The sequence below is a fragment of the Sebastes umbrosus genome, chromosome 4 (assembly GCF_015220745.1).
Source record: "Sebastes umbrosus isolate fSebUmb1 chromosome 4, fSebUmb1.pri, whole genome shotgun sequence".
Lineage (NCBI taxonomy): Eukaryota > Metazoa > Chordata > Actinopteri > Perciformes > Sebastidae > Sebastes > Sebastes umbrosus.
In genome coordinates, this window is record NC_051272.1 from 29,697,620 (window position 1) to 29,717,506 (window position 19,887).

General features: G+C 42.3%; 1 protein-coding gene and 1 long non-coding RNA gene across 2 annotated transcripts; one reads left to right on the forward strand and one right to left on the reverse strand.

Moving 5' to 3' along the window:
• Positions 1 to 763: 763 nt before the first annotated feature.
• Positions 764 to 17,540, reverse strand: mlycd (malonyl-CoA decarboxylase). The gene is made up of 5 exons (XM_037768001.1): positions 16,892 to 17,540; positions 10,817 to 10,929; positions 8,124 to 8,280; positions 7,532 to 7,684; positions 764 to 1,733 (listed from the first exon to the last, which is right to left on the reverse strand). The coding sequence occupies exons 1-5, from the start codon at positions 17,441 to 17,443 to the stop codon at positions 1,188 to 1,190; spliced, it is 1,521 nt and encodes a 506-aa protein (XP_037623929.1). The 5' UTR covers positions 17,444 to 17,540; the 3' UTR covers positions 764 to 1,187.
• Positions 11,982 to 13,761, forward strand: LOC119487279. Its single transcript, XR_005206679.1, has 2 exons — positions 11,982 to 13,522; positions 13,724 to 13,761. It is a non-coding gene; the product is annotated as an uncharacterized LOC119487279 (long non-coding RNA).
• Positions 17,541 to 19,887: the final 2,347 nt, after the last annotated feature.

Here is a 19,887-nt window from a genome sequence, read left to right on the forward strand (position 1 = left end):
GTGCCCACGCACACATATAGAGGTATATGGGTGTCTTATTGTCTCCAATGTCTCCGGCGACACTCACATTGTCTGTCAAGGGCATCCTTTAAACAACTGTGCTTTTTATGCTTCTTTGTTCTCCTCCTCCCTTCCTACACAACTGAACACCATCAATCTAGCCATTTACTTTAACTTTATTTCTCACTCCATTAGTTTCTAGGACACAGAGCAGCACAGGGAGAGAAAGGAGGAGAGGAGGGGGTGGAGGAAGGGGGGAGGGGGACAGAGAGTGTGAAAAAAACAAAAAGAAAGTTTGGCTCCTTGGAGAGATAAAATGTAATTTCACAGTCAACTTGCTGTGATATATTATTTCACAACAATGGAGTGTGGGCTGATATGAGCCCTGCTTGGCACCTGTACAGAGCAGTTAGAACATCAGCGATGGCTCTCTGGAGAGGTTGGTAGAGTGAAGGCAAAATTATAAAATTATATAAAAAAAAAAAATCTCCTGAATGGAGGTACCAGGAGGGCTCAGTCCAGTGGATCAGAATGAGCACAGTCGACTGCAAAATATGAGTAGCCATGATATATGGCAGAAAAAAAAATACTGTTTTGTTTGGAGTTATTTAAAATGAAATAATATTTCCAGTCAGTGATTTCATGCCCTTGTGTATTGAGCTTTAGAGGGGAATAAGCAGGTGTATATACCCAAGAAAAAAAGAGACACAATCCAATACTCTCCCATTCATCAAAGTGTTTGCAGTGAGACAGTTCAGCCAAATGAAAGAATCTAAACATCATTTATTCCAGTAGCTGCACTCCTTCATTGCTCCTGCTTCACCATTACACACACTGTTATCCAGGAACATAGTAAGGCATTGATAGATGCCTTGTGCTTCATTAGCTACAGTCTCTCAGCCTGGGAGGCACTTACACAATATCAAACAGCTTCAACCAGAAACCCAATGAGGCAAGAAGCCTAACCTATGCACTACATACAGAAGATGGGATGAGACATGTGAGAAATGTTCTAATTTCAAATCAAAAATAATCGTCCATTCAGTGGTGCTATTGAAACAGTTTTTTTTTCTAATTGGATATTTAAAGAAACATGTAATTTATTAAAAAAGTTCATCAGTTAATGTTTCAATGATATCAACGGCCATCTAACAGGGTGTATTTATGGGTGTATCTTCATCTCTTTCTCACAGTTTGCTGTTCTTCTGAAATTGGGACACCAGCCCCAGCACCTGCTCTGACGCAGTGATGACCTTATTCTGCAGGTACACAGCGCTGTTTTTAGACGTCTCGTTCAGGAAGTAACGATAGTTCACCATGACGCCGCAGGAGTTCACCACGCCCCTCGGGCTGGTGTCGGCATGCCAGTTGAGCCGCCACATTGTGGCGCCGTTTTGCAAGTGGAAGTTGGCCACCGGGTTGAGAGCGTAGCCTCGCCTCTTCTCCCCGTAGAGGTACCAGGCGCAGAGACGCATCAGGACGGGCTCCAGGACGCGGGTCAGGCGCTCGGAGCGCGTCCACTCGCTGGTGGCGATCAGCTTGCGGAGGGCCTCGATGGACGCGGTCCCCGGGGCTGAGTCGGTGGCCTGTTCCACCTCCTTCCACTCCTGCTCAGAGAGGAGGTCAGAGCCCCGGCCTTCCTTCCTGTACTGGCTGAGCAGGCCCTGGAGCCAGGAGGAGAAGCCCGGGATCGGAGACAGGCTGGAGAACTGGGCCATGTGAGGGAACTCGCTCTGGAAGACATGAGGAGAGAGGGAGGTAAAGTTAAGGACAAAATATACATTAGGTGCTGAACTCCCTTCTATTCCTTAGACTCTTCCTGGCATCAGAATTTCATAACTGAGACTTGTTTTTCTACTATTTTTAAGACTCTTTAGAGACCCAAGGTATGTAAGGGTGTCTTCTTTTTCACAGTACGCAGGTAGCTAGATAAAGCAGGTAATTTTTTGGTTTGGCCTCAATTAGCATCACTGATACTATATATTGACACTGACATAAAGATAAAAAAGTTTGCTTCTGCCACAATAACATGATGGTGCAGCATCAGTGTGTCAGGCACACTGACTGGATGTTGGAGGGTTTTTTGGGGGGAAGACCAGGAATATATTTTGATACAAAAGGATCAGTCAGATAATTCCATAGAGAAGATCTGGAGCAGGAGTATGACAATGGGAGCTCAGGTCATTCTGTGCTAACTAATTTGTGCTTTGTAACCAACCTGTTAAGCCCTAGCGCTCAGAACATTTGAATTACAATATGCTGAAAGGTTATTAAAGATTAAAGATTATGGAATTTTAGCCCAATGATGCCATAAACTTTCTGCCTATCCTCGCTTTAAATATGGAAGGGGTGTCTCTAAAGACCTAAGGTGTGCAGGACTGTTCGGCAAAACATTCATGCATTTAAGGGTTAAAAAAAAGTTTATTTTTTAATCTCCTATTTTGAAAAACAAAAAGTTGCAGAATCATTTAAATGCATGTGGAGACACTTCAACGCAGAATTGCCTCAAACGGCTTGAAGAGAGGAAAACAAAAAAAGAAAGTTGCAAACAAGGTAACGGTTTAAAGAAAACAGATGAGAGGCGGCAAAGATTTGATCCCCACCAGAATGCAGGGGCACCGGCTTCGCAACGGCGGAAATAAGGGAGATGAACGCTCCACCTCCGTATCAAAACACAAAACAACATTTTCTTGTTTGCGCTCAGGCTGCAGCTCAGGCCTTTAGTTCCTCAGACAGGAACGGCATTACAAATCAACTCCATTGCTTCACGATCCTGCCCCGCTGATGGAGATGGATGATCCCCTCTCTCACTCCCTCCCTCTTATTCTATCCTCCTCAGTCCCCTGCACTCTCACCTGTAATACCTGTCCTCTTCTCTCACTCGCTTCTCCCCCGTGTCTTTGTCTCGTCTCGACCACCCACACACACACGCACAACACCCACCCACCCATCTCATGAGTTCTCTTCCACCCCGCTACCCTTCTCCTCTCGCCAGAATCCTCCCCCTCATCTCTGCCCGTCTTCGTGCTCCGGCATCTGGGTTGATAAGTGACGGAGCGATGTGGCAGGCAGAGGAGTGAAAGTGGCTGCAGATAAAAGTGGAAGTGTCAGACAACCCCTGGAGGGACATGCTGCTCTGTGACATTGTTTTCCTTTCGTCATCCTTGATTTCGCCCTCTCTCCACTTCAAAATCCAGCCTTCTCACTTTCCACGTCCCGCTGGCTCTCCCCTTCTGTTTCGTCTCACTCTATCGTGATCTCGCCTTCTTCTTCTCTAACCTCTACATTTAACTACTGTGTGTTCCCATGTCGAGAGTGGGCAGGGTTGACAAAGAAAAGATCATGGTGGAAATAAGAACAGCGGCAGTAGGAGAGGTAAAAAAAAGAAAAAGGAAGAAATAATACATTGAAAAAGGAGGAGCAGTGCCAGACCTGTGCTCTAGGGGCCAATCTACAAAGACAAGCAAGACCTCCTCCCTTCACCTTAAATCACGGCTGTGACCTTTTCTTTTCCACTCTATCATCTATCTATCATCCTAGTGGTCCCTCTGTGACTGCACGGCTCCTCTCTTCACCTTTATGTAAGGTAAAGCCCTGTCAGAAACCCAGGGCCTCTGCAGAGTCTGTATTGTGGTTTGGGGTAGCTCCGATGGTAAATCATTGCACTTATACATCGTCGGGGTCATGGGTTCGATTCCCACTAGGGTCATAAAAATATAATTGCACTCATGGGGTGCTTTGGGTAAAAGCGTCCAGAAAGGGGTCTGAAAGTCACATTGAAAAGTTCAATTTCCAAATAGTACTTTATACTGTACTTTGTTACAAAGCCAAAATGCAGTATAGCTACATAGGCTATTCAGTCAAAATTGAGTTACGACCAGAAACTGGCTTTTTGGAATCTGTTTTACAAAAAACAACATTCTTATGCCATATTAAATTTATGATTTTTGTTTTAAAAAACATGTCAAATTGGCTCTGGCTTGGTAATCTGCTCTAGAGGCCATATTTAACTGTGCTCTCTACCAGCCATCTAGACAGCAAGAGAGCTATAACTACCAAGAGAAAGCTAGCTAGTGAGATTTGAGATTTTGAGCCTTAGCTAAAACTAAATTGACTTATTGATTTTGCCTTAACTGTTATCAATTTTGATGACATCAACATCTTGGTACTATATTTTGCTATTCCTTATTTCTAGCAGTTAAGTAACAGTAACTAGACTACATTCTATAATGGTGAAAATTGGCTAAACCCAACGTTACTAGCACTGCTGGACGCATGATAAAGTGCCCTCTAGGGTGCCCTTCCAGTAGAGAAAACATGATGAAGTGGCCTCTAAGGTGCCCTTCCTGTGTATAAAACATGATGAATGTGCCTTCTAGGGTGCCCATCCAGTGGTGAAAATAAAAGTGATCTCTAGGGTGCTCTTCCAGTGGAGAAAATGTGATGAATTGCACCCTAAGGTGCCCTTCCAGTAGAGAAAACATGATGAAGTGCCCTCCAAGGTGCCCCTCCAGTAGAGAAAACATGATGAAGTACTCCTTAAGGTGCCCTTCCAGTGTATAAAACATGATGAAGTGCCCTCTAAGGTGCCCTTCCAGTAGAGAAAACATGATGAAGTGCCCTCTAAGGTGCCCTTCCAGTAGAGAAAACATGATGAATTGCCCTCTAGTCTAGGTTGCCCTTCCAGTGAAGAAAATGTGATAAAGTGCCCTTTAGAGTGCCCTTAAATGAAGAACACATGATGAAGTGCCCTTTAGGATGCCCTTCCAGTAGAAAAAACATGATGAAATGCCCTCTAAGGTGCCCTTCCAGTGTATAAAACATGATGAAGTGCCCTCTAAGGCGCCCTTCCAGTAGAAAAAACATGATGAAATGCCCTCTAGGGTGACCTTAAAATTGAGAAAGCATGACGCAGTGCCATATAGGCCGCCCTACATGCTAGAAAACCTTCTGCGTGCAGCTAGTACCCTTTTTATTATTTTTTTGCCCCTGCCCTTCAGACAGTCTGAGTCCGCCACTGGTTACTAGCTTAGCAGACTCTCAGAGAAGCAGTAACTGCCATCTCAGGCTTTGACTTTCGTAGAATGTATGCCATTTGGTGAGGTTAACTTAAAATCAAATATTTCAATGTATTCAATGGTAGATTAATTTCAATATATCATTAGTAGACAACCAGATGGACCACCCCATGAACCATAGGGACCATTTTAAAAAGCTGAGAGAGCATTTTGTTTGTAGAAACGGTCTCTTTTTCTGTCTAACTCTTATTCCTTTTCCCCTCCAAACATCACAGTTTAGTACTGTGCCTTTGTAGGGTGGTATAGAGAAGCTAAAAAGTAGCACAGCTCTTTTTTTAGATTATTATTTTTGCATTAGAAAGACAACAAAGACGACAGGAGAAGATGCTGGCTTGCAAAGCTAGCAGACCTCTTGATGAAGACAACATTCCCCATCTGCAAGGCTTTTATAACACAGTGCAATATAACCTACTTTCCAATCTCCGACACAAATAGCCCTAATGCTTAAGCAGGGAAACACAATATCTGCTGAGCTCACTGAACTGCATGTTGCCATTAATAAAAAGGCCAATAAGTGAAAAGCTTGCACCAATCAAAACTGTCCCGTTGAACTGAATAAAGTGGAAGCAGCTTGAAGCTCTGAAACCTGATTTTTTTATGAGGGTTCACTGTAAAAAGCTACTTCCCATCTGTTGGGTGGAGTGGCTTTTGATGTTCCATTCAATGTTGCCAATCGTTTAACAAGTGCTAGCTGGAGTGGCCCGACATGAAGGGCCACTTCCGCGCTTATTGAGAGGGATGGATGCGATTTCATTACTGCCTGTCTAGTGACTACAGCTCTGTTTGTGTGCATGCATACATGTGTGTATGAGCAAGTGCTAGAACAAGCGGGGGATTTATGATTCAGCACTGAGAGACTAAAATAAAAACTTTTGAAAAGCAATCAAACAAAAATCTTGCCTGGCACAGCTACATTTCTCACTGGAATAACGCTGTGCCAGCTGGGCCGCACCTGAAGGCCACCGTAAAGCCGTTTAATTGAATTCAGCGTGTGAGTCATACAGAGTGAAACATCCTGCGGAGGAGACTAACAACACTCCTTTGCAACTACACCATAGGGGAGGAGCTCTGCAGGAGTTAAGTACTGGCTGCATCTGTGCACGTGTCATGTGCACTGTCAATGACAAGGCGTTATTTAGCTATAGTGGGACAGGGTGGTTTAAAAGCTTCACTGATAACACTGGGTACTTCATAGTTATTGTATTTAGATAACATGAGTTTACATATCTCTTCCTCTTCCGTGACCTTATGCCTCACCTCCGGTTTACCGGAGCCAAGTCCTTATAGGAATACAAATAGAATTGATTCAAGTAATTCTTCTGTAGCAGGATTTTTACAGTGGCTTTGGCTCTAACTTCACAGTGGTTTTATTAGCAAAACTATGAACTAGGGCTGTCAATCAGTTAAGACATTTAATTGCATGATTGTCCACAATTAATCGTGATTAATTGCAATAATCGCACATTTTTTATCTGTTCAAAATGTACCTTAAATGGAGATTTGTCAAGTATTTAATACTCGTATCAACATGGGAGTGGGCAAATAGGATTCCTTTATGAAAATGTATGTATAAATGTATTATTGAAATTCAATTAACAACACAAAATAATGACAAATATTGTCCAGAAACCCTCACAGGTACTGCATTTAGCATATAAAATATGCTCAAATCATAACATGGCAAACTCTAGCCCAACAGGCAACAACAGCTGTCAGTGTGTCAGTGTGCTGACTTGACTATGACTTGCCCCAAAACTGCATGTGATTATCATAAAGTGGGCATGTCTGTAAAGGGGAGACTCGTGGGTACCCATAGAACCCATTTTCATTCACATATCTTGAGGTCAGAAGTCAAGGGAGCCCTTTGAAAATGGACATGACAGTTTTTCCGCTCCAAAATTTAGTGCAAGTTTGGAGCGTTATTTCACCTCCTTTGCGACAAGCTAGTATGACATGGTTGGTACCAATGAATTCCTTCGTTTTTTCTAGTGTCATACAATGCCAGTATCTTAACGGTAGCTTTAAAACAGAGCTCGCTGCAACCTCAGAAATATTGATTGCATTAAAGAAATTAGCGGCGTTAAAACGAATTTGCGTTAACGTGTTATTATTGCGTGTGAACTTTGAGAGTCCTACCATCAACACAAAATGCTGTACTCCTAATTGTGGCCTCATCTCACATATCAAACAAAATAAAAACATCTGTGTCAAATTAGGTAATATACGATGCAGAAAGTTTATCAGAACATCACAACATTATTATGTTCATCCCTGAATTTTGATCATTGTTGCATTTTAAAAAATAAAATGCTGATTTCCTTAAAGATTATATAAATAGCAACAACATTTTACTTATTAAATGCTTCAACATCCATTCCTAGTTCCACATCCATAGTTTTAAATTTTCGTTGACCAATGCACTACGCTACATCCTGCATCCCACCCGCGCTCACCTGTAGTTCTCGGACCACCCTCTTGATGAGGTAGTTGCCCAGCTCCACCCCTTGGAGGCCAGCCTGGGTGGAGGAGATGGAGTAGAAGATGGCTGCATTTATCTTATTCACATCCTCCTCCGAGTCAAGAGTGGCGAACTCACGGACGATACTCTGAAGAGGAATAAAACACATTTCTGTCGAGTCGCACAGACAAATAGTGCATCCCTCATCCGGATACAAGGCCATACTCAGTGTTTTCTCTCCTGCAGCCAAGTCAGGCGTCTCCTATAGTTACTGTATGTCAGAGCTGCTGGAGCGAAACTGTGGATATGGTTGCACTATTTCACACCATGGAATATTCTCAAATTGCAGAGTTGTCAAAACCACCTTTTCCTCACTGTAAACACAGAGGAAAGGAAGTCAGCGCTGTAGAGGCTGCTCCCAGAGGGATATGCAGTTTAAAGGTCTCTGTATTGTTTTTCACACAGCAATAATCCATTTGTCAGCTCAGAGGAGGAACAACGTAGTAAATCCCAGATGTTTAACTATCCTCCAAGGTGTGGTAAAGTGAGACGAACCATTACAACAGCCTGCAGCTATCGCTTCTAACCTGAATGTTATCAGAGATGTCTTCAGTGAGGGCCACGTGTAGTACAACCAGGGGTTCTCCTGGCATGGCGGCATGGGTGAAGGCATAACACCTGCGGTATGGCCCCACTCTGCGCTTCAGGTCAGTCCAGTTCCTTATAGGGTGCACTGCCTCATACCTGGGAGAGAGAGCCACTAGTTAGTCTTTCAGTATCCAATTAACCGTTTGCTAAGCCCCGACTTCCTCAGTTACAGTTGCTACGCCGGTCAAGCTTTCCATTTGTATTAGGGATGCTAATTTTGAAATTTTTTCCTGACCGATACCAGACCATCGTTAACCGATCATTAACCCTTAAAACGACAAGATTAGTGTGTTGCATGCAGCGCTGCTGTGGTTGTAGTGCCTAACAAACCTCCCAGCTACAACGATAAGCCGATGCACAAACAGGTTAAATCTATCATTTATCGCAAGCTGCAGTGAATGTGCAGAACAGGGTTGCGAGGTTGTCAGCTGTGTGTCTGCCTGGCTACTCTGTCAGCCCCCCGTAACGTTAGCGAATGTCCGACAGACCGTATGTATGTATGTATTTAAATATCAGAACCGAGCAGTCTCTGGGCAGCTGTCAATCACTCTAACCAAAACGGTCAAACTAGACAGCGCTGATCAAATATGAATCAATATTCAATTACTGTAATGCCTATTTCTCACCTCAAATGTTTTCAGAAACATCTTTTAGTGTAAAATGAGCAAGTTTGTGATTCGGCCGCCATGTTGAAAACAGTCGAGCCAAAACTAATCCCCGCCCACCGGCCAGAACAAACTTTCTCCTTTTACAGCTAAACGGTACACTAAAATATGTTTCTGAAAACATTTGAGGCGAGAAATAGGCATTACAGTAACAGAATCGTGATTCATATTAGAGCAGCGCTGCCTAGTTTGACCAGAGTTCTCGAGTTTCGCGAGCAGTGATTGACAGCTGCTGTAGAGACTGCCCGGCTCTGATTGGTTGTTTTCCTTTGCCACTGTGAAATCTTGCAAATGCCATTAGGAGCACCGGAGGACACAGAGGAACATCATTTTTTTATAAAAAATAACTTTTTTTTTTATCATATTTGCTCAAAGTTATCGACTTCAGCTTTAGAGCAGTTATGGTTTTGGAAAGGCTAAATTAAAACTCTTATAACCTTGACACACCAAGCCGACGGTGGGCCATCGGACAGTTTGAGGCCGTCGGTGAGCGTCTGTCGGCCTATTTTTTTTCGGTGTGTCCCGCACCGTCAGCTTTTGTCTGCCCGTGTCGGAGGCTTTTTCGGACAATTCAGCATGTTGAATCAGCGGCGGAGCTCGTCGATGAGAGAAACCCCTCTGATTGACTGTTCAGCCAAAACGAATCAGTGCACGAGAAGAGAAATTGAAGAGACGAAAGTAAGCAAACGAGTAAAATCAAGAGGGAACACACACAGAAGGCTCTTCTCATTTTTCATCTTCATCTCATCTGATCACTTCAATACACGGATATTTCCAATAGAACGACATGACCATCTGGAATGAAGCTAAGTGGTGAGTGAGAGTAGTGTGAAAATGGTCGCCAAACGCCGCTTTGTTTCATATCATAACGACGGCTTGTATATCCGCAGCCCTTGGTCTTCCGGTTTCCCTTTTTGAATGGTGTAAAAAAGGCCATGCCTCTGCGCATGCCTCCTCCTACTAACTCCTGTTCGTGAGCATGCGCTGTACATGTGCCACCAGTGTGAATGTCTCCTCCTCCAATCACCTGTGCCCGATCATGCGCTGGGCATGTGTCACCAGTGTGCCTGCATTGAACAGGCTCCCCAATACAGCACTGAGAGTAAAACACAGTTAAGGAGAGGACAGTTGGACTTTTGGACATTCCTTTTTGTGTGCGTCCATGCAAAATGTGAGTTGTGTTATGTTTAATGTATTTATATTAGACTGGCATAATAATAATTAGTAAATCTGTATTTAAGCCTTTTTCTTTGTAAAATGCCTGTGTTATTTTAGGCTCACTTTTTGTTGCTAATGTTTATACACTAGTAGTTCTAATCACTCTGTACTGTTGTGTTTTTGTTGTTACAGACCACACAGAAACCATTGTTTTGTTTACTTTATCTGCTGATATAAACAGCCGTTACCATACACTTGGACTGCATCTCTTATTCATCTGAAATCACACCTGAGCACTAAATAGTGTCCTGACCCGACACCCTGAAGCGTTTGCTGCCACACTTACGGATTTATAATAACACACACATTCTATCATACAAATGGCGAATACAGACTACCGCAACCTGCCGGCGTGGAGAGTTATTACATCTCACGCAGGCGCAGAACGTGCTAACTGGCCGTCGACTGTAGTCTTTGCGGTGTGTTTAAAACTTGTCAGCAAGACAAAGGCAACGTGAGGCAACGCAACAGTCGGCCTTCGTCGTCGCTAGTTCTTTTATGTCAGCTTGGTGTGTCTGGGCCTTTAGATGACACGCAGGTTGTTTTGCAATGTGGAGAAATGCCTAGTCACGTCTGTTAAACTATATGATTGGAAAATCACTGTTCAGGGGACGAGTTTAACAAATGGTCAGTTTTCATTACTGTGCTGTATAATTTGTATATAAGAAAAGAAACTTGTGTTGAAATGAAAGAGGGAGAGAAAGACAGAGAGAGAACCACAGTATATGTGGGAGCATGAATGCCCTTACTGGCTGATCCTCTGCAGGATCTCGCAGGGGGACTGCCAGGTGATTCTCTCCAGACGGAGCAGACCTACAGAGAACCACTCAGACAGCAAGCTCTTCAGCGTGCCGTTCAGGTCCTGGGAGAGAGAAAAAAGGCGAGAGTTTAGAATTAACATCCACCTCCAGCTGATAATTGAAAATTCACCACATTCTTTGTCGAGAACCGCTCAGCCGCCGGTCTGTCGGGAAAATGAAAGCGGGATCGTGCATTTGTATTTCATAATAGTGCAGGAACTATATATTGTGTGAATAAAAAAATGGTATGCAGGTGTGATGAATAAGAAAAAGAACGTCATGGTCCGTGCTACATTAAGTTATCTGAGCAATGTCCTTTTACTGTGGCTATGCAGGATTTTTTTGTCCTTCCTTTCTATTTTATAAGGAAGAAACACCACAAAAGTATTCTGTAGGAATCGCAGCTTTTATAGAACTATTAAAAGAAGTTGATGAACACAGTCTTTACAGCTCTATCTTACTGACTGACAGCAAAGTTGCTCAAGTTTCGGCTCTAAACTATTCCAAGACGGTAGCTTACACACTGCAGGGTGTACGATCCCTTGGGCGTCTGTATGCTGTTTGAATGTTTTCACATTATGAGTAGTGATTTGTTTGCGCTCGCAATGGGTGTAGAGGAGGCACTTCAATAAACAACTTGCCATTTCAAAGCAGGCCTGTCCTCCCGCAAAAGGTCAGACTTCATTTAAAGCAAATCTCTTGCAAACACACAAAAGCAGCGCACGCGGCGCACGCACCCAAACACACCCGAGCACATAAATACAGCTTATATTGGCTGTTCCATAAGATGACTTCACTGCAGGCTTACTTTAATGCCGGCTTGTCAGTCATCATAATAGCTAATACAAACAAGCTGGAGTACAGTCATGGTGTAAAAAGCCACTGGCTGAAATTCTCCGGGAGCAACTATCAAAACCAAAACTATCCAAATTTGAAATTCATCCTCACATAATACGCATCAGGCCCCGCATTATTCAGCTTTATGGTCGAGAGGTCTCACGCTGGAAAAAATTCTGTAGAGCGAGGAGCTAGATCAAAAATAACCCTCAGAAAAAAAAGGGAAAAAAAGTTTAGCGAAACTTCCATCACTACTTTTGTGATGGTGTATGTGTGTATTTGTGTTCCTCTGACCTCACAACCTGCCTGAGGTGAAATAATCTATAAAATGGCCGATAATCCCGGCCCGGCATTTCTGTGGAAAACGCAGCACATAAACAACCCATGAGAGTGCAGCCGCTGCCTTGGGTAGCCAATTCTCACCCACACAAAAGGAAGGCCAGAATGAGATGTGTATTCCATTGACCTAGCAGAAGATGAAGTCCTTTTGAAATGGAAGGGTCTAGCATTCAGAGCCTGAGGTTAGGAGAGACGCGTCGGAATGGAGGGAAAGCGAAAAGAAGAAAAATCCTGCACTCCATTAGAAAGAAAATAAAGCAATACTTTTTTGACACTGGAGCTGTATATAAATGCAGAGAGGCTCTGATGCCGTGAGCTGATACAGCCTCTGTTACCTTGAGCTGCAGTTATATTGTGATTATATGGAGTGATGGGAGACTGCAGTGCCTGGAAGGAACAGTCTGTCTATCCGAGGCCAAACGACCACCATCTGCCAAAGTGTTTACGGGTCAAACTCAGAGTGTGCCAATACCTTTACTCCAGTAGGCTGCATGCCACTTGTCAGCCTGGCAGGCTGTCCGTGAGGAAAAAATAGCCTCACTGATATGCTGTGAAATCCCAAGGAGCCAACTAAAACGATGTCTCTGACTTGTCTTTACATCTTTCGCTCAGTTTGTGGACAGGTGAACAAGAATGAAAGGGAGGAACATCAAAAATCAATTACCCAACCAAGAGAGACTAATCTAGCGTAGAATTCAAAGTGAAAACTCTGCAAGAATCATAGAATTTGCAGCGAGCTTTCATTACTTTAGCCATTTTAGAAATTGTATCTTTTTTTTCCATCTAGGTTTCTGTGCTATTTTGATTATCTGCGTCATTTTGTGATTGCAAGATATTTCTCTCCCCACATACTATCAATACATGTACTAAAAGCTTCATATTTACCATGACCTTTTCTCATTTTTAGCTCAATCAATTCTGGCAATAACAAGAAAAAGATTGCTGCGCACCCCCAAGGCCAAGGTGGTCAGCACTCAGTACGAGTACTCCGTAGGCAGTTTAGACCTTTTTAAGCTACAAAAGGTCTCAGTGGGCCTCGCTTATTGAGATTAAATGCATCTGGAGCACCTCGCAGCAGGAATAAAATAGGTATCGAGCAGGACAGAAGAGGCTAAGAGTCCTCTGGCGATAGTGCAGTGAGGGTCTTTTTGAAAAATCATATTAAGCTATATTCCAAAGCCAAACAAACAAAGCATAAAAACTGACCACAAAGATGATAGAAAACCTTCATTTCATCGTCAATCTGTATCCACAGACAGCACACATCATTTTAAGTAAAGTGGCTTTAAATGGCCTCAGAATGATTTCAAGCAGGACAGCTTTAGTTTGACCATTACAGCTTTTGATGGTGCACACATCAGCATTACAACTTCACACATCAGCAGTTTGCATGCTAGTGTGTTTGAGAAAAGTGGACACGACGTGCCAACTATGACGGAAGCAGTATTTGCTTTGGATAAGGCCACCAAATTCCAAATTGTGTTTTCCAATACAAAACCAAAGTATCTTTCTTGATGTTTTTTTTTTGTACTTATTATGTCTACATCTACTAAACACACTATAGGGGCTTCTGCTTACACTTTAAGTGGCAGTAGGTAGATTATTTCTGGCATCATTGGGCAAAGATTCCATAATAACCTCTCAGCATATTGTAAATCAAGTGTTCTGAGAGAAAACTAGACATCTGCACCTCCTCATGGCTCTGTTTTCAGGCTTTAGAAAATCGGAGACTTTGGCCAATCACAAGTCATTTCAGAGAGAGAGCGTTCCTATTGGTTGTTCATTCAACGGAGGCAGCTGTCAATCACTCGCAAACTCTGATCAAACGGTCAAACTAGGCAGCGCTGATCAAATATGAATTAATATTCTGTTACTGTAATGCCTATTTCTCACATACATTTTTAATAACTGTAAAATGAGAAAGTTTGCTCCGGTTGGTGGGCGGTGCTTGGTATTTCCTCAACTTATCTCAACATGGCAGCCGGGTCACAACCTTTCACATTTTACAGCTAAAGAGTACACTACAAGATGTTTCTGAAAATATATTATGCTAGAAATAGGCATTACAGTAACAGAATATTCATTCATATTTGATCAGCGCTGCCTAGTTTGACTGTTTGATCAGAGTTTGTGAGTGATTGACAGCTGCTTAGAGACGGACGGCTCCAGATCAGCTCTGATTGGTTGTTTTCCTCCGGTCTGTGAAATCTTGCAAATGCCATTAGGAGCACCGGAGGACACAGAGGCACATGATTTTTTTTCAGATTACCTGTCTCATGCACTACTGTCAGGATAAAGTGACCGTTTTATAAAAAATACTTTTTTTTAAATCATATTTGCTTCAACCTGTTTACTCCAGCTCTAAAAGAGCTCCTGGAGTGGCCTGTGACACATAAATAGCAATTTTCCAGGCTGCAAGCCACTAGTTGATTTATAAATGTAGCTTCATGCAGCATCAACTCAGTATACAGCCAACATAAAGAATTCAGTTTTGTAACCTTTGTCAAGCTTAAAATTCATTGATAAAAAACTAAATACTGCAGGAAGAAAGTAGGTAAATATGCAACATTTGGTGCACTTTAATTACAAGCCACACTCTTGATACATGTTAGTAAAATAGCCTGTCAAATTACTCTGAGCGTGTATTAATAGCAAAACATCTATGGTACATTTCAAACTTTGTATACTGTACATCTGCGCTTTGGGAAAAAAAGCAGTGCAGGTTTTAGATGAGATTAACCCACAGAGTGCACGGAATTAACATCTGAAAAATATTCCACCCTTATTCCAAGGTGTGCATGAAAACTCCTTCACTCCAGTGCTGAACTGAATTGAAAATCGAAATTATATTTGATTGAACATGAGTGACTGAATAATGAGACTAGAAAGGAGTAGCTTTTCTGAAAAATAAGTTGCCAAAAAATGTGCCATTAAGGTGACAAAGAGCAAGGGGACCATGTCTGTGTGATTTTAGTTTTTTTTTTCCCCTACTTCCTTTCCTTTCAATTTTTCTTTCACTTTGTCTCCAAAAAAAATCATTGAACATATTCATTACATGCCTGATTTGTATTCAGCACTTTCACCTTGTTGCTGCAGCAGAGTAGCCCTTGCCTCTTCATGTATAGAATGAAATGGGGTCTATTATTCTATGTCCCTGTATGCTGATCTGAGCAGCCAAGATAAGCAGAAAATATGAAGGAGGCCAATCTTATCTCTTTTGCAAAAACGCCCCTAAGCTATGAGGAAATTAATAAATAAACAAAACAGATTTAGTTCCTCTAGTTTGGTCAGGAAGGTAAACTAGGGCAAAGGTCATTTCCACTCAAGCTGTGAGGAAATGTGAGCCATGTGACTGGGGGGCAAGTCACATGCAGTCTGTGCCTCAGTGTGGGGGGTGAGTTGGGTAAGCAGCTATACTCGACTAATGCTGTTAAAATATAGCACATTCAACGTCTCTTAATTACGGGACTTTCAGGTTCGGTTTGTGATACGATCTTATGTAACTTTTACCATTCTTTTATTGAAAGCCTTTTAACCTTTTCTTTCACCTGCTGGATTAAGGGTCTGTCTGTGAAGGACAAGAACAGTCTAAATAGCATAGTCAAAGTGTGCTCCAACATTATTGGAGTTCAGCAGAAGGACTTGGGCACAATTTTGGAGAAACAGCCAGCTGAGAAAGCAAAAACAAAAAGGTATCAGCCAACCAGATCCCATTCTTTCGGCTGAATTCTCTCTGATGCCTTCAGTCCGATGTTATAATGTGCCCTTAAGGAGAACAAATCATTACTCTAAGTCCTTTATCCCTTCTGCTGTCAAACTGCTGAACACAGACCAAAACCCATTTTAAAGGGACTGTTTGTAACTTTTTACAGGTATAAATCTACCAGGTCAGGACCCCATGCGCGCTCACATGTGGCTACGCTGTTCAGACCGCTCCTCTGCCTGCTTGTCTTCACTCACACAACGCGCTCGTCCTCGCTCCACCTCACGTTCATGCGCGCACACTCCACACTGCAGAAGAGTTAGTTTAGCTCTGAGAATATCTAGTGAATGTACAGTGGACGTTTGTGCAGAAATAACTGCTGCAGCTCCTCCAGACCAGCAGAGGTTTCCCATATCTTGTGAAGTGACGGGGCTCCGCAGCGAGAAATGTTATCGTCTCTGACCGGGTGCCGGATTCATCCCTTTTCACTCCGGCTGCGGTCGGAGGCGATAACATTTCTCTTCCTGCTTCAGCCCCGGAGGCTGAAGCAGGAAAAGCCAACACTAGGATCAGCAGTGATTCATGAAGAGACCTCCGTCTGGTCAGCTAACATTACTGCCAAGCAGGTGAAATATAGAGTGATATTGTGGTTTTAGCTGACGTGTGTCGCCTCCATGTTTTGAGCGATGCTCGTTCATGTCTATTTAGAGCGAGCAAAGCGCGAGCCCGACGCTGACTTTCGTTGACTTAACGGCCACAGGTGTCGCTGTTAACAAGCATTTCTGAAAATTACAAATAGTCCCTTTAAATTACTGTTATTTAGAGGAACTTTAAGATATGTTGTTCTCATATATTGTTTCTTAATTTTTTGGCTTTTATTGCTATAATCCTATTTATATGGTTCTCATTGTAACTTGTCCCTCCAACTGCCCCATGCCTTTAATATGTTTCCTTTGACTTAACTAATTATTGGTTGTCTGTTATATGTATGTATGTATGGACTGGGAATGCTACAAATGAATTGCCCCCTTGGGGATAAATAAAGTTGTCTGAACTGAGCTGTTCAGGGAAAAAATGCCAAACGCTGAAGCGCGAACGGCAATGATTTTGACTCATGCGGGCACCCGTGGACAATGTAAACATACCCTGATGTGTGGGCTCTCGCTAGCTTTGGATGACAGTATTTCAAGCACATCTGCTCGGAGATCCACCAGAAACTTCACTCCTCCTTCGACCCTGCTTATATGATTAAGCAGCTGCTTATAGCGGGGAGTCAAGCCGTACCGCAGCCTGTCTTCAACCTGTAAGATGGTTGCTAAGTCTCGTAGCTGAGTGTCCAGCAGCCTCACAGACAGCTCTGAGGCGCCTTTATGATCTACTCCAAAGTCCTGCGACAGCTTCGTCAGGAAGCCGAGCTTGTCTTCCTGGTCCAGACTACCGTAGAAGTGCATGAACTCCAAGCTGTTGGACTCGGGAGGAGGAGGGGACTTGTCTCTGGTCTCGTATGAGGGTAAAGGAGCAACGACCCTCGCTAGTATCTCCTCCATGCCCGTGACAGCGACACGAGTTGGGGTCGAGTAGCAACGCTGACCGCGGACGTCCGAGGCCTTCAGAGCCGCTGTGAGGACAGCCCGGTGTCCAGCCCAGCAGCACCGCACACTGCTTCGAAAAGCCCAGATCGCAGGATGGGATATCATCGCCCCGGGAGGGAGCACAGCTGTCTGTCTGGCGGAGGTGACCAGTGAACACACACAGGAGGGAACTGTTTCCGGGTCTCTTAAAGAGACAGTACAGCACATGGCAACAAGTCAGATGGTTATAGTGGAGCAATCATGCAAACAGTGATACAAGCACCACATCTGGACTCTTAGCAAATATGAACGATTAGCCACTTAAAAATCCAAGATTTTGACCTGCCAATAATGGTTTCTCTCATAGAAATTCATCTATTTTGTCGCGTAGTGGATCAGCAGTCCAAAGTTTCCGTCCCTGAAAGACCGGATAAGCTGGAATATGACCAGCTCCATATCCAACACCAGGTGCTAAACTGGAACTGTGGACTCTCAAGCCGCAAAAAAAACACAAAGCAAAGACTCAGCGGACAGCCAGAAAGCAAGAAAAAACTTATTGTAGGATGTTAAAGCTGTAAAAAAAAATAGATCAAGCATACAATAAAACATATAACTCTACATTACACATTCAAATTGACCAAGTACATGCATTTCCTTATGAAAAACATTTTGCGCATGTAAATTTGACAGCCATCTTGAAAAAGGGCAGCCATATTGCAGTTTAAAACGATCAAAATTAGATCCAGCATGCCAGAAAACATATAATTTGACACTAAGATCACTCAAATCGATCAAGTAGATGAATTACTATGAGTGAAATCATTATCGGCAGGTCAATTTGGTGGCCATCTTGAAAAATGGCCGCTATCTTGGATTTTCAAGTGGCCAATCATTTATATTTGCTTAGTGACCCCTCGGCAATCATCATGCTGAATTTGGTGCTTGTATCACTATTTGCACGATTTGATTGAAAAATGGATGTTATCTGCTCCACTAAGGGCCATGACAGGCAATATGAAAAGAATAGTAGTCTTATATAAATGCTCCCATGCAGTGTGCTGGTGAAATCCCCAGACTCTGACTAAAGGGAATATACTATCTATATATCTGTGTGTGAAAGTGTAACAATTCACATATAAAAAAACAAACACTATGTACAATATAACCCCAAGGCTATCTACCGGCAATCAACAGAATGTCCTTTATTAGATAAAAACACATTTGGAAAGACCCCTTCACTTTCTTTATAGCCAATAAAGTAAAAGAGGTTCATTTAAAATTATTTTATTGTTTATTTTGTAAATATTATAAATGCTCCCATGCTGTGTGCTGGTGAAATCCCCAGAACTCTGATTAAAGGGAATATAGTCCATGAGCCAGGGGGTTGGTTGTGCCACTTTGGAGGGACTAAGTCATATTTGCACATCAGATCAATATGAAGCCCGATTACAGCATTAGAGGTCAAAGGTCAAATTCTCTTGACCTCAGTGTCATAACAATGTGACCGATGGATAGATTATAGTTTAAGCTTTACAATGATTTTTAACTTCATGGTATTGTGTGTTGGTTTCCCTCTTTTATACTGGATCTATGTGTAAAATGGCGAAAAAAGATAGAAAAATTTGATTGATGGAGTGATGAAAAAAGGAGTGATAGCACATAGAAAGCTACCATTACTGGAATGCTATCATGCATTTCTTAACACTAGGGACATAGACCTTTAAAAAAATCACTATGAGACTTGGTCCCTCCAAAGTGGCACGATGACCACATTTTGGGGGTCTGGCTCATGGACTAATATACTATCTATATATCTGTGTCTGAAAGTGTAACAATTCACATATAAAAAAACAACCAAAAAAAGCCCACTATGTACAATATCACCCCAAGGCTATCTACTGGCAGTCAACAGAATGTCCTTTATTAGATAAAAACACATTTGAAAAGACCCCTTCGCTTTCTTTATAGCCAATAAAGTAAAAGAGGTTCATTTAAAAATATTTTATTGTTTATTTTGTAAATCTGAAATAGAATCAATACTTGTCTCAACAGCTACTTCAAACATTTTGGTCAGTTGTTTCTTTATTAATTGTTTGTCTTTAGCAAATTAATGTATTTTTATAGTTGCTCATCTGCTCATAAGGATAACAGAGTTGATGGTTGATGACTGTATAAATCTTTTGGATTTTGAGGAAAACATATTCAGAAATCAGACCCAAATAAAAGCTTATTTTTTAAATCTGATTTTGTTATTTTCATGTGCCCATTATTGTTTATTTAGATGTGTTTTATTTCATGATCTTTAACCTCTAAAAAACAACAACAAATAACAATTTAGTCACCATGATGTGAAAACTTAAATGTCTGCAGACAGCCTACGTGTAAAACTTTGTTTCTAAATCAATGACTGTTTAATCCGTTGTAGAGAGTACCCATAGGAAGTGAGTCCAGAGAGGATTGTTGTTGATTTCTTTTAATAAATAAAGAGAAAACAAGAAGACAGATAATGATATATGTTCACAACCAGCCACAACCAAGACCGCTGTGAGAAGAGTCTTACTTATGGTTTT